The sequence below is a fragment of the Sinohyriopsis cumingii genome, chromosome 1 (assembly GCF_028554795.1).
Source record: "Sinohyriopsis cumingii isolate HCF-2022 chromosome 1, ASM2855479v2, whole genome shotgun sequence".
Taxonomy (NCBI): Eukaryota; Metazoa; Mollusca; class Bivalvia; order Unionida; family Unionidae; genus Sinohyriopsis; species Sinohyriopsis cumingii.
In genome coordinates, this window is record NC_142961.1 from 80074841 (window position 1) to 80091243 (window position 16403).

The window sequence follows — 16403 nt, forward strand, 5'->3', positions numbered from 1 at the left end:
TTTTTGAGCTATAAGTATTAGCTCCTAAGAAAACTTGCATTTGCTTTAGTGAGCTAACGAGCAAAGGTGAAAGGAGAAGGTTTTCTGAGATCACCAAAGCACGACTTTTATCAAATCGTCCAGTGACAAATGTGTTAGACTGGCCCACGGGTAGCAATAGCATGGAGTTTTAAGCTTCATGAATGAATGGTCCCTCTCGATTAAGGACTGGTTAGAGCTATTGATAGTTAATGTAATTCACCTCAAAGTGGTGGAGGCTGAAATATCAGTCAAACTCTTATCAGAAAGGAAAGGACACGTCTTACTGTTCATCTCATTTTAGAAGCTGCCACATCAAAACAAAAATCTTTAACTGGAATATAAAAATCTATCTTGATCATCCCATTCACGGACACTGGGGATCTCATTAGGAGTGGAGCAATCAATTTTAAGCATTTTTTGTGTGCTAGGAAACTGGTTGGCAAAGGAGAGAAACCGACTCGTAATTACTATTGAAGCTCAGACAGCCTGGTTTAATGGACAAGACATGAAGCTCTCTCCTTCATCTCATGGGTGTCAAGGAGAGCAAAAAAATAGTCCTGATGGTTTTCAAACAACCTAAACGCTTTATGACAATTTATTTAAATATCAATCACTTTTTAACACTTAATTACAAAAGAGTTGATTTAAATTAACAAAACAACCGTAAATATTAAATACAGATACACTACTGCATTAAAATTAATAGAATTTTCTGTGAAATCCACTTAGAACAGCTTGTAATCCAATAAACCAGTTCCAAAACCTGCATTGGTACTCATAAGGGCTCATATCGTTTCTTAAAATTACCTAATATATAATATACGGTATGACATTTCTTTTTCTCCTATGACCTGTTTAAGTATTGACAGATATTTCAAGCTACACATTACATAGCATAATAACTGAGCACCAATATTCAGCTCAGAGGTTCAACATTTTAGACTACATAAAATTTGACTTACTACTCGATCTATAAGGAAGGCAGCCTGTTTTCTAATCTGAGTTTCCTCTGACCCGTGCCACCCTATTTATGAAATCTGGCCATTTATGTTGGGGTTTGGTGTTAGAGTCAACTGCCTATCAAAAAGTTGGAATTCACTGCCACTGTGTGGTGGTGGCATTGGGGGAACTGTTTACCAGCAGGCCTAGCAAACTAAAATGATGTTACATTGAGTCACACCTGCATTAAATCAATAGGAAAATGATTTATTTTCAGAGAAATGTCAAGTATTATAATTAATATATCTTTAATCCACTGAAAGACAAGATGAGCTGTCTGTGGACTAACCAGTTAACTCTATGTATGTATCTAATCAACTGAGTGTTTGGATAGACTAAACAAATACATTTACTGCAATCACCCAAACGATCCATTTTGCAACCTCTGAGTAATCTGGTCTGAACACAGTATATTTAACTCATGATTAGTTCAGTTACAAGAAAATTATGTGATTGTTTCTGTCATCAAGTGATGGCAAAAGATTCCCAGGTTTTTTCCTGACTTTCATTATTTTCGCAATTATCAAGGACTTACCATGGTCAAGAAAACATTATGAAATTATGAACTTTTAATAAGAAGTCATATAATTTGTTATATTTTCTTTCTGTGCAGGCGTGGATCCCATCTTTTCAAACCAGAAAATACCCAAACAATTGATCCTTATTTGTTGAACTTGAAGAAATTCATGATCAAAAATTGGGAACTGAAACTTTGATATCATTCTTGTTTCATCATTGAAAATGGAGGATAGGACCTGGAAATTTTAATTAAAATTATGAAATTATGAACTTTTAATAAGAAGTCATTTAATTTGTTATATTTTCTTTCCAAACATCAGTCTTAGCACACCATAATTAATGATAATCATGGATATTTTGATCAATGAAAATGTCAATCATGCCAAGTGGAGGCAGTGCTTTAATAAATAAATACCAATTAAATTTTAAAAAATATAAAGTGAAATTTGTATTTTAGTTCCGTCTTTTAATTCCTTTTAACTGTAATCATCATAAATGCAAAGTGTCCTCTTCTATTTAAATGTAAAATGCGTCAACCTACCATATGAGCTATGTCCTCAAGCATTTCTCTGAGAACCTATGAATTGCTGACCGTGTTTTGATATCTGACTGTTGGAAGTATTTGTTGTGTTGTTACACTGAACTAAAAGCGGGTCTCCTTTGTATTAACACATTATGGTGTCTTTTCAATCAAATAAAGGAGGTGGAATAAAAAATAAAAGTTAAAAATCATGCAAATCCTACATGCTTAAGATCTAGCGGCCCTTGTATGTTGGATGAACTCATTTCTTTTGATCAGTAGAACACTGTTATAAAATTGTGTATGTAATATAATTAAACTACTTTAAATTAACCTACTCAATCATAACTGATCAAAAATAGCAAGGCAACCAAGTGAAATGAATACTTTGTTAAATAAAGAGCTTTGTTTCACAGGTACGAACCATTGTGGGGGAAACAAGTTTCTGAGAATTCCTTAATTGGCACTTAAGAGATATCCTCAAGGATGACAAGATCCACTATAAGTTGCAATGAAATCACTGCATTAATATTTTACTAACTGAACAATACAAAAATTGAGTTTCAGTGTAGATGCTTGTTTCATGAAATAAATGTTGATAGCTTTTTAAAAAAGAAATCTTGTTTGGTGGTGTAATAATTAGTCTAATTCCCTACTCTCATAGACTCCATGCTTTGCACTACACCATTACAAACCACTCTGGGTGCACTATGTACTTTTGAGAAGTGACGTATGTAAGGTGAAGTTGTTTGCATTTGCAACATGCACAGTGGAAAGAATGTTGACATACCTCTATGCTACTTGATGCCCTGTGGCTGACATTTCTTTGGATAATGTCCTTGTAGACATTGTACATGATCTAAGCACACAGTCGACCAAAATGTTTGCTCCCATGTGCTTGAAAAATTAACCTAAATTAGTCAAAAGTACACTAACTTTGGAAGTTATTAAAATAGGGAAAACGAATTTTGCAAAAGTAGGCAATACCAGCTTCTGAAAGCGCAATGAATGAATTACAAAATATCTGAGAAGTAAAAAAAGTTATTGGCTCTTTTTTCTACAATTTACCTGTGAAGTCCAGGAAGTGAAAATGACCAAACGGAGCTAGCAGTCTTTCTCAGTGGGCACATCTGAAGTGAACACAAGCTGTATACTCAAGAACCCAAATTACACCCAATCATCATGCACCAAAATAAAGGGAATAAAACATTCCTTTAACAACACCTAAGATATACAAAGTTTTTATTAAGTAGCCAGTATAACCAGTGAGGAAATTCTGGGAAATTATTTTTGTTTAAAAATCTAACCCTATGCAATAAACAAAACTGTAGGGTGCCACCCCTGGGAACTAATCAACAAACAACAGTGTCATAATACACAAATATTTTTGAGTACATGTGATGGTGGTTGAAATCAGTTGGAATACTGTTAACAATCTTTAGATATTGGACATTTTAAAAATAACTGTAATTTATACAAAATAACAAACAACTTCATTAGAAAAAGAGCTTTATTGACAATTATTCCCTGTGTGATAATAAAACGAGGATTGTGTCTTTAAACAGCCCAGTTCCCACCCACCCATCCCCATGGTTTTCTGGATATCAAGTGGATTTTTGGGAGGTCCCTCAGTAACTCACACCCTCGCTTATAGTGCAGCCTATGTTTTTGGACCCTGTTGTGAATGTGTTATCGAGGGAGAGGTATATGTTGATGCATTTGAGGTAGAGTAAAGTTCATAACTGTATAATATAATCCCTCTCTTGAGAACTATTGCAATTGGTTATATTTCTCCATGTTGCTAGAGACCTGGATCTAGTCCTCGGTTTTCTCTATTGCAGAGGATACAGTGAAGTCGTGTACTGACAAAATTCAACATATGATTACGAATGGATACTAATACAAATATTTTATGTTAACTGATCTCATTACTTTCATAGCTTATATGTGATTTACATTATTATCATGTATTCTGATCATGTTTTCTGAGTTCAGTAGTGTCAGTTTCATACAAGGGTAGAATGAAGTCTACAAAACCAAAAGAAATAATAAATGCAGTTTGAAATGATCATGGTAAGAAAAAAAAAAAATCTGTTATCATAACTGCCATCATCATTCTTTCTCTTTCAGACCCTGTTAGTAAAAACAAAAAGTTAAACACAGGCTGTTTGTGGTTGCTGTTTTGTATCGACTTCCATCCTGCGCCTACCTTTCTCCAAATTTTTCAGATTGATTATTATTTACACTAAAAAATGCCCCAAATCCATATTAGAAAAAGACAAAAAATAAAACAATCCTCCATACAATATTTAAATGTCAGTTTTGTTTAAAGAAAACAAAAAGAAATGGAAGTAGACTTTCTAGATCCAAGAGCCCTTGAACATATCATGGGTGAGCTAAGAACAGTTTATCTTCTTTTTTCTGTTTGTTAGGGATAAGGACAAATGAGAATATGTATGAAATTTGCATACATGTTAGATGGTTTAAAAATGGTTTGTATTCTGTCACAAAATCAAACATGTTTATGACAGCACAAACGATTTTTCAGGACTTTGAAGATGCAGAAATATGACAACAACAAAAAACAAAATTTGAGGTTTTAACATATATATGCCCATTTAGGAAGAAAATGAACAGATTAGTTCAAAGCATCCACTATTATATCACAGTTATATACATTACACTAGACATATTTGCATCGTATCCACGAGTTGCATTTTATACTTACAGAGTATACTCTCTGCAAGAAAAAAATAGTTTGATCAATAAACCTCATCTGCCCTATGTATTTGTTTTCTGTCTATCCAAGTAAGAAAAGGAGCAAATTTTATCATCCTATTATACCTGTTACGAAAACATGTTTCAAAAAAGCACTGGATAATTCCTTCTTTTATATTTGAAATATTTTTTCCACAATAAACAGCTAGTTTGCAATTGGAATGTATTATAGTATAAATGAAGTGGTGACATTTTTAATCACATTATTGTTTAATTTTTTTTATTTATCAGAATTACTGATTAAAACATAAAGCACCTCAAGAAGCGAGCTATGTCAACGATCTTCATACCTGCTTTTGATATTTGGAATAAATATAACTAAACTTGCATAGTTTCATGGTTTATTTAAATTCAAAGACTAATGTATTTTGATTTAAAGTTTGTTATAACTTATCTACGCAGTTCTTTTGTTTCATTTATATTAATTTTTTTCACTTTTATAACAATAACGTGTGTTTGAAAACATGTTATGATGCTACTGTGTCCTTGTGCTATCCAAAATATCTGGAGAGATCTCTGTGTGGGGGGTGTGGGGTGTGGGGCCTTGGGTGGCCTAGTGGTCTAAAGCGCTCTCCGTTACGGATCACTACCATCTCACCTCTGTCTGCGTAGGTTCGAGTCTCGGATTCGGCCAATGTGGGTATGTGAGAAAGCTTGCCAGTAGCTTCTCGAGGGTCAGTGGTTCTTTCCGGGGATTTCCCGGGTTCTTCCTCCACCATTAATACTGGCCACCATGTATAGCCTATCATGTGCTGAAAAATGGCGTTAAACCCTACAACAACAACAACAATGTATGTATGTATGCATGCATGTATGTATATCTATGTATGTCTATGTATGTATAGATACACATACATATATACAGACACATACATACATATACAGGGAGCAAGATACATATTGGGTCTGACCGCTCTGGTGGCCTAAGTAGTTACAGCACATGCCTTGGATGTGGGAGGTTGTGGGTTTGGACCCTGGCCAAGTTATACCAAATACTTATAAAAATGGTACTAGCAGCTGTCTTGCTTTGCACTCAGAATAAAGAGGTTAGTGTTAGGACTGGTTGGCCTGGTGTCAGGATAATGTGACTGGGTGGGACATCATGCTACATGTCTACAGCATGATGCCCCATTGCCAGACATTACTATAAACTGCCACACTGCAGACATCATAGCGATATGACTGACAAATTGTTAAAGCTATGTTAAAAATCCAAAATACACAAACACAATGCATCATGAGCTAAATGCAAAACTTGATCTATGTCATTTAAATGTGAAACATAGTTCACAGTGACCATTCTTTGTGGTAAGGGTGTGGAAATATCAGATGCCATGCCATTAAATAAGTTCATTACTGAAGCATGAATAGAGCCTGAGAAATAAAATCAAACCACCAAACTTAAACAAGTCAGTGAAGCATACAATATTTGTCACAATGACCTACTTTTGTGATGAGAATGTAGTATTTATCAAAATGCGTTACCTCATGAAGTTTTATGACTCCATGTATATCAGTATTTATAAGGTGCAAATAATCTGAACTAAGTGCAAAAACTTGTGCTGAAGACATATTTTAAGCAAACAAGGAGAGTAACTCATATTGTTCAGTTCAATGCAGGACTATGTAAAATAATTAGCTGAAAAATTATTTGTTCACAATGAAAACTGCATAGACATGTGGTCAACTGAATTAAATTTTTCATTGCTGTACCACCTGTTGTCTTTTCAAAAGTGTCCGAATCTCATTGAACTGAAAGAGTGATGTGAACAATGCAACCATTCAGAATTCTAACATTATGATTACCTTGTGAGTAAGATTTTAGGTGATTCAGCTGGTTTGAAGTAGTTCACCTGTAAACTAATTCAGCACTGCATAGTTTGCATTTTGACTAGATTTGTTTCTTTTACAAAATGTTGCTAAACTCGCTACATAAACGAATGAATATTCTAAAACAGATTTGTATTGGAATATTCTCAAAAAGGGCACCAATTCCAACTTTCTGTTACTTGTGTTAGTTTTATATACTTGTAAAGTTTCATGGCAATCTTCCAAGTAGCTTTGGATGAGTAGGAATAACAAACTTATGGTAATGGATGACAGACACTGAACAACAGATTAAAAGCAGAGATGTCAAACTGTTAGAAAAAGTCAATCGAGTACCTGACCAAAGGGAAAATATATTAAATGTAAACCTAAATTGCTCTGTTGTAAGTTCATACATGCCAACCCACCGAGAGGTATAAGCATAGTTTTTACAAGTGGCAAAAACTGCAATCTGAGCATAAAAAGTGATCTATATATTACATGACATAATTACAGAAAACCATACAAAAACACACATTTATTTCTGCTACTTACCTGGATCTGCAGTTACTTAAAATTACTGTCACAAATCGGCTAAATCCATGTGGATTAAAATGAGAATACAGACACAAAACAAAACAATAAATTATTTATATACAACATTCACTTTAATTAGTCTACGTCACAAGTGTAACTTTCTCTCAAAGGTCATTAAGTCCACAAATTCTGAATGCTGTATTATATTACTGTAGAATTCCTCTTTCAAAATTTGTAAAGCGCTATTGATTTTTCCTTTCCCTGATGCAAAATTTTCTTCAATTCAACTAATTCCCTCTCAACGAACATTTTTCAGTCATAAACATCCATGAGTCACATCAAAAAAGTCCCTTTTAGTTGATATTATTTGGCACCATGTTTTTTCAATATTGACTGGTCCACGACATAAGTGTGTATCAAACTATAATTTGTGACAAAAGGTTTCTAATTCAAGAAACCTGTCTGTTTTCTTCAAATCTCAAAATGTACAGTTACCATAAATAGAAAAGAAGGAAACTGTTTGAATACATAGCCAAATGGTTGCACACGTCAACATTTTGAAGATTATAGATGTAGGTTAACAATGGATCAATGTCACAAACCTCAAACTGTACTTGTTATTTTGTGTCTCGCATGCTCCTGATGTCGCCAGATATAATTTTTGATCAGAAATCGGAAACAGGTTTTTAATTTTTTTTAATAACATGAACTGAATGGGTACTTATAAATGGGTGGGTAGCCAAGTACCCAGATACCAACTGAGACCTTTAATGAAAAGACATCACATAAGGTCTTTTGCTCTATGACCCTGAAATACAAATGTCAACATAAAACTTTCTCCATAAACTGCAATGAAATCAGCAAAATTGGGTAAAACAACGTATTCAAAATCAAAAGGCCATGCATATGCCAATCAATACAAAGCACTGAAATTTAGATACATAGTTCCTTCAGATAAGCTTTCCACAGACTACATCCTGTTCTATATACATCTGCTGACTCTATTAAGGCCATAGCATAAGTTCTCCTGTACATTATACAAGCAAGCAAACAAAATGATGATTATCAAAGATGGTGCAACAAACAAACTGCTCATTTAAAACTTTATCATTAGTGATAATCACAAGTTTTATACAAGTCATCTTTTTTACTGACCTGATTTAAGGAATAAATGATAAAATATAGTGAAAAAATATGTACTTTATCAAGCTGGAGAAGAGATGCACGGCTTAACTGCAGGGTCGATGAACATTCAGTGCCATTTTTGGGGTAAAAAGCTATGTAAATGGATACCCATAAAAAATAAATGATTTCACTACAATCATATCAGTTGTGTGAAAATAAATTACTCACAAGAACATTTCAACAGCTGAAAGACTATCTGTCAACAGTGTATTATATCCAAGTGACTGGTCAACAGTGCATTACATCCAAGTGACTGGTCACAACATGCTCAGGATCTAACTGCTATTGTTTGTAAGATACGTCATTTGGTCCATCACTTCAAGTGGCCACATTTTTTCCAAAGTAGAATTGGGACTTATGTTCTGAATCTTGATAGCTCTGACTACAGTACAACCAGCCTCTTTCAGTGGTTGTCCAATTACAAGCAAGTATTGGCCTGAAACAAAAAAAGTCTCATCTCAAATCCTGCCTGGTTAGTAAGAGTGATTTACCCACTAGCTTTGCAAATTGGTAGTCCTGAGTTTAGTTCATGGAACTGACATGTACAAAAGTAATTTTTTGATTCTCCATGATCAGTTCCACTCTTTATTCAGGGACCAATCTATGTATGTATATGACAATATCAAAACTGTAGTAATATTGAAATAGACTACATTTTCATACTTTTTAAATAGACAGTATTCATGTACCATATATATGCTCAAGAACTCCCATTCTGCATAAGGTTTATGCCAGATAAGAGAAAAAAGAGATGGAAGCAACTTGCTTGTGTTAGGTATTTTCATCTGAGATTTGACAAGAACACCATCAACAAACACTACAAAAACCTTGTAAATTATTTACCTTCATTTCTTAAATTATCAATATAGTAAAAAAAATTATGAATTTTACTAGGGAAATACAGTCCAAAGGACAAATGGGCATCTAGCAAGTAATGATCATTTTTTAATAGGTAAATAACGTTACTACAAGAAAACTCTGGACAGGTTGAGTATTAACTAACTGTAACTATTACCACTGCAAATTTGAGTATCATTTAATAATTTTTAAATTTAGTGGCAGACAAATCATGTAAAGATGACAACTGATATTTTGGGAGGTAAAAAAAAAAATTAACTGCAGAATAACATTTGGTGAGAGTCTAAATATATAAATTTAGTATTATTAAGAAAATGAAGGCTCCTAACACAAGGTACAATTTTAGGTACATATGCATATTGCACATCCAACTTCAAATGGGTCAGACTCAGATCTCCCATCACATTAAAATCAGAGGGCACAGAGGGCATGCTTTTAGCATAATGGGCACATGATACACATGAGTAAATAAGAAATTCAAAGGAATTTTATGCTTGCCCAATTCCATGCATCATACAGATACATGTATATTTTCATTCTCAGTTATCCTGACCTTGCATGTGGGTTGGAGGGAAGGTAGGAGAGCATAAATATGAAAAAGCTGTGCTTGCTGATTCTAAAGTCCAAGTACAATAGCTGCCCCTTTCAGGTTTCGAACTTATAACCATACAAAAGCTTAGCCAAAACTTGACCACAAATTTAAAATTATCTAATTATACCTGGGTGTTAGATTAAGGGTTAGGATGAATGGATATGAAAGAACAAAGCTCCCTAATCCCAGAGACAGGTTTCATAACTAACACTTCCAAAAATTTAGAATTTAAGAAAATTGTTAACCAAATCCTAACCAGTATTTTCAAATGACCTTGACTTTGCCTTGGGGTCAGAGTAAGTTTATGGGTGCATTTACAAAAAGGGCAGAGAACAGTGATTCAGTCCAAGTAAGATAGTTATCACTCCTTGGGCTTATGATAATAGAGAAAAACGTAATCCAAAAACTTATATCTAAGATTTCAAATTACCATACTGGGTGATACCTGGACCTCTCAGATGTTAAAGCAGGTGAGACAATATGGTACATTACTCTATCATTAATCCATTCCAAATATTGTTTTGAGAAATCTTCTAAAGTGTTCTCATATATTCTTTTCTGTATAATCAAATCATAAATTAAAACACCATACCTAAGTAGGTGCATTGGCATTCATGTTTCATACACTCAATCTTACATATAATGCAGACCAATGTGACAATTTGTTTTTTTTCTTTTCTGGAGACATTAAATCAATTGGCAACAAGATTTTTGACTAGCAAAATTAGAAGCGCTTTTGGTGAATACATTTACTTGCCAAACTAACCAAAATCAAACTTAAAATAAGCCACTGTAACCTACTTTATTTACAAATTTTGAATCACCTACTTAACACAGGAAATAAATCTTCATGACAAATGTTGTGACTCAAGTTAACATTATGTACCTGCAACAACTTTGGCCAACTGGAAGGGAATTTTGTTACATCCGTTAATTCTAATGGTGCCTGTTTTATCATTCAGCTCTATGGTGTCACCATTGTCAAAGGTCTGAAATGTTACAACAAAGCATCGAAAATCACAAAATTTTCAATTTGCAACTACATTAGAATCTAATAATGTTTTACAATCTTTCTAATGGTTCTAACTATCATTGATATTAAAATGTGAATTTAGTAAAATAAAGCTTTGTTTAATGTCAAAGCAAGTAATGTTATTCAAACTAACTGTATATTTAATGAAGAGCTGTTGTTTGCCAAAAAGTTTGCAGTTGAAGACAGGGGTGCAGAACACTGATGGAACACATGCTTGTTTAATTGGACAACTCTTATACTGCTTAAAATGACAACTTGAAAACAAATAATCATTCAAAATACAAAAAATTAATTTTCCTGAAATTGGTGGAGCAAATATCAAATCATGATAGGAAAAGCGACAACCCAATAGTGAAAACAGAGTAGTTTCCCATTTATGACAGCGCCCTACATTATAATATGACTTCAGATATAACATGGGCATGCTATGGATCCTATCACAAATTTTATTTTAAAAAATTCAGTTTAACAGATTACGACTCTATGGTCTTCAAATAAGTAATAGAAAAGAGCAAAAACAAAGTTTTCGTAAAATTCAACAAATTATTTATTTGCCTATAATACAAAGTGAAAATGTAAAAATAATTTACAGTAATGCAAATTAAAGCCCAAATAATCCTGGAATTTCTAAGACAAGTTCTGAAAAATTAGGTTCTGAATAAATAATTTCCAACACTGAAGGTGCTGATGTGCCTATAGTGGCCTGAAGTCTAATATGTACTAATGTACCAATGACCTGAATTATAATGATGTGCCAACAGTCTTTGGTTGAATCACAGTAATATAATCCAAGGTTTCCTTGTCTGAATTCACTATAATTCCAAATTAATGTCTCTGTCCAAGAATATTATAGACAATCCCTTTGTATTTTTAGTGAATAAATAATTTGAATTAAAATAATTCAGTCCAAATCAAATGCTGAACACATGATTATGCCTCAAGATCTTATAGCATGAATGAACAATTTCTAGATAAGCAAGATTATAGAAAAATTAAGACACAAAACAAAAGCCAAAATGAAGGACAAAAGTTCATTTCCAGAACAATTCGGGCTATAAGAGCACAAGGTCTGTTACTATAATTATAATATAGGCTGTGATAAACATCAGGTAATCAAGGATGGTTACCAACTTACAGTTACTGGTACCTTGACCACTGCACTTCAGTTCCATGTATTATTATCTCCTGTAATATTACTTTCATGTATTTATAATCTCACATACTGATATGAGAACATAAAAAAACTTAAATGTAAAATCACAAGACCAGCATTACTCTGGGGCAATTTGAAAATCATTTAAACTTTACCACTAAGACAGATGTAAAAATAAATCTGTGCTCATACAGACAGGTGAAGTGGAGCAAAACTTCACTCTGATCTACCAAGTAAGTAAAGAAAGAAAAGAAAGATATATGTTGTTAAAATTGAAAGATTATCGTGAGCTTTATCATGACAATATGAACTTGGAAATAAAGAATACCAAAAAAATGTATTTTATTTTATATTTCAGTGATTTTTTTTTCTTATATCTCCAATGATAACAAAACACACTTTTCAAAATATTTTTTGATGCTGGTAACCCTGATGCTATCATAACTTCTTGGGGAGATCACAGTAAGACATGTTTGTTGACTATTACTCTTCCTCTTCCACCCCTCACTAAGAAATTTCTGGCTGGAGCACTGATGCATGCAGAATCTCCAAATTTGTCAAACCAGCTGCATTACAGTAAAACAAGTATTGACTGAACTCTGCTATGAGCAACCACCTGTCATTTCCAGCCACAATCATAATGCATGGATCAATTTTATTATGTAAAAGCAGTCATGAGCAACCACCTGTAGAACATATCCAGTGACCATCATATAAGGCAAATAATGTATTCTGACACTGCTACAAATGACCACTATTTGTTCTCAACAACACTGCTATCACAACAGCAAACACCACTAACTTTTATATAATCCTTTGTAACCATGACCATCTAAAAAGTAAAAACTGTTCTTAAAATATTAAAACAAATCCTGTGTCATATGTTGCAGACTGTAAACCAGACTAAAGTTTGATGTCACTTGCTGCCATTGTAGTGCCAAAGTCATATGAATGTCTACCAAGGGTTATCATTCTTTCTTCCAAAGGAATATTCATTGATGTACATAGTTTATAAGTTTATATTGTTTCTTTATCTTCTGTGAAAACCTAGACATCAGTAACACAACAAGAAATCTTTATAGAGGGCTTCAAAGTCTTTGGAGTTAATCTGTACAAGGTCTTTGTCTTTAATAGCAATAAGTGATAATCATTTTCTGGATTTGATTGTCATTGTTAAAGGTGAAGACATTGTTTTGGTGCTTTTTTATGTTTCAGTGATCACAACCCTTACACGAAGCTGTCATCTGTTCACCTTAGTGCAACCAGTTATACCCTTTGTTTATAGAGTTCATTTATGTCAGCTTTAAATAAATCCTTTGACTGTTGTCGCTAAATAAATTGATTCTATTTCTGGATGAGCTGATCATTCCATCCATCCATCCATCTGTCCATCCATCCAATACACACATACATTTTTTTTAACCTAAAGTCTGAACAAAACCACTAGTCATTATTACAACTGATCACTAATAACATTAATAACTTGAACACAATGAAATAATGAATGTCATTGATTAAAGTGAAATTAACTTATGGACAGGATGAATAAATATTACCTTAGTTAATTTTGCAATTCATATGATAATACATGTACCTTTCTCTTAAAATATCAACATGAATGTTTTATGATCCATGTACTACTACATAAATAATTTTCAGATGATTGCATGTAATATTTTAACAAGAATTATGAATAAAGAATACAAAAAATATACAGCAGTTGAGGGTAATTTTCCATCTTACGCATTGTTGAATTTCAACCTTGGAAACTGGTCCTTGGTACAAACCTGTTATGAGAGACCACTTGTTTTGGGAGACCAATTTTTCTTGGCAAGGATTATCTCCCATGACAGGTTTAAATGTATTACTATATGGCTGTTACACCTGCAGTGTGAAACTTTGGAGTTTTCTAAAATGGATTTATTTAATCTAGCTCTATACTGACTAAAAGGTTTTTTAAACTCTACTATGCAGTATTATACAGTACCTGTTCCACAATGCCTTGGATCCAGGTCAGGGTAAATTTGAGTTCTTGGCCATTCCATCGACAGGACCACTCTGGAAACTTTTTGCCAACATCATGGGACACACTGGATTTCAATTGTTTGATGAATAACTTCACAGAGGGAAAATCCATATTCCTGACAAAGAATAATGATGCATGTTAAACTGAAATTGTTTGGTTTTAAGATATTAGGTGTCAAAACAGATGTAACAATTATTCATTTTACATCCTAGCACATGCACTTTTCATTGAATCATCAGTGGACAGGGTTGTGTTTCCCTTCAGCATAATAACTACATTGAAATATCAGTCTCTGGTAATGTATAACAAGCAGCATTACTTTTCAGAACTTGAAATATATTTAAAAGTACTTGTTCCATGGTCAAGTGACTTCTCAAAAGTATTACATACTTTAAAACCATGTAAAGCATGCAGTTTCAAAAATGTTAATTTACTGTATAAAATCTAAAACAAATTTGGTAAAAGTTCTTGTTGTTTTCTAACCTGCTATGGAGCACGTATTTCTGATAGCTTTTACAGACAATCATCTGGTATTTCAGTTTTAAATGGTACCTCTCCATGAGACAAGCATCTCAGAAAAAGTACTTGTTTATATACAAACCTGCTTGAATTAATCAAGTAAATAAGCCTATAAGTTGAACTATTTGTTATGTATATCTATACTGTGCATTTAACTTTCTCTATGATTGTAGACTGCATGAGCCATTTGTAAGAATCATATTATATAACCAACTATTTGTCCACAATCGTAGATTAATATTTTAAGATATTTGTAAACAGGTTACATGGATTTGAATTTAGAACACTGGTTTACTCCTTTGGAAAAACTATAGTCTACCTGATCATTGTTAGGTAGTTTGCTAAAATTCAAGTAAACAAACCTTACCTTGTTTACGAATTTGATGGAAAGTTCCACTGTAAATGACATATGTCCAGGACATTTTGTTATGTCATAAGTCAGGAGACAGGTTATGTAATAAGTCAGGAGACAGTCCGTATATAAATCTGAAGCAACAAGATTATTTCATCCCTATTTTAACATCTGCATAGTGGAATTGGTCTTTTAGTTATGTTCAGTTATAATTTGAGAGGAATTATTTAACAGTCATTGGAATTACAAAGTGCTCATTGATCCTTTTGGACAAATCACTATTTTGGGATTACTGTGAATTCAATCAAGCACATTTTGGATTATATCATGCTGATACATCAAGACTGTCAGCAGCTCGGCACATTTAAAAATGTTGGCACTTAAGCACTTTCAAGATTTTAATTCATCTAGATCACCACTAGAATTCATTTGGAACACTCAATACTTATCTGAATTTGATTCTTTAGCTTTCAAGACAAAATCTGTCCCAAAATTAAAATTATGATCAATTAAGAATTGCTTTAGGAATGTCATATTTTGTTTTGTTTTTTTGTGTGTAATTTTTCCTATGAACTTGAATTTTCAAGGTTCTACAATTACTGATGTTGCTCTTCACACAAATTGTTTTAACAGAGCATATGCACATGGATATCACAGGGTGAAAGGCACTCATGGGAGTCATGTGAAGTTTTCATATAAGTGGTGTAATAATGAACTTTTCGACAATGGGTTGTCTGGTTTTATGCCAAAACAAGGAATATATCAATGTAATTTTATATGCATGCTTCTCATGTTTAAAACTGAACGAGAGGTATCACTACAGAGGGACTATGCTAATAAAAAAGTGAAAGTAAACGCATAGCCTAAAGTGCTTTAATACTGTGGACTCCGGGACATAAGAAACAAAAACCACAGGAGTCTGAAGTTTTATTAAACAAGTAAGGCGAAGTCTCTGACAACATGAAATCACCACAACCCTCCGCTCGATTCGATTTTTCATTTAGGGGCCCCGAGTGGCCGAATGGTCTGAAGCGCTCACCGTTCCGGATCACTGCCATCTCACCTCTGTCTGCGTGGGTTCGAGTCTCAGGCTCGGCTAACGTGGGTACCTGATAAAGCCTGCCAGTAGCTTCTCGTGGGTCGGTGGTTCTTCCCGTGGTGTTCCAGGATTCTTTCTCCACCAGTTATACTGGCGGCCATGTATAGCCTATCTTGTGCTGAAAAATGGCGTTAAACCTTACAACTTTTCATTTATGTTACAGATAAGGTGATTTCATGTTGTCAGAGACTGTACTTTATTGATAAAATGTCAGACTCCTGTGCCTTTTCTTACGTGTATTTCGGGTATATATGCCTGAAAATTAATGAAATACCTTCCGAAATGTATACACTTTAAGCCTTTACACGGAGAAATTCATGCTGAATTTTCCCGGGGTCTGTTTCAAACTTGCTACTGTCATCCGCTTTGAGCTGCTTACAACATTAACAACTTTTAATTGCTTATA

The 16403-nt window shown here is 33.6% G+C and overlaps 1 protein-coding gene across 1 annotated transcript; it reads right to left on the reverse strand.

Annotated features, from left to right (window-relative positions):
* Window positions 1–602: 602 nt before the first annotated feature.
* Window positions 603–16368, reverse strand: LOC149807207 (recQ-mediated genome instability protein 2-like). The gene is made up of 4 exons (XM_089963542.1): window positions 16272–16368; window positions 13989–14142; window positions 10702–10804; window positions 603–8801 (listed from the first exon to the last, which is right to left on the reverse strand). The coding sequence occupies exons 2-4, from the start codon at window positions 14136–14138 to the stop codon at window positions 8641–8643; spliced, it is 414 nt and encodes a 137-aa protein (XP_089819668.1). The 5' UTR covers window positions 14139–14142; window positions 16272–16368; the 3' UTR covers window positions 603–8640.
* Window positions 16369–16403: the final 35 nt, after the last annotated feature.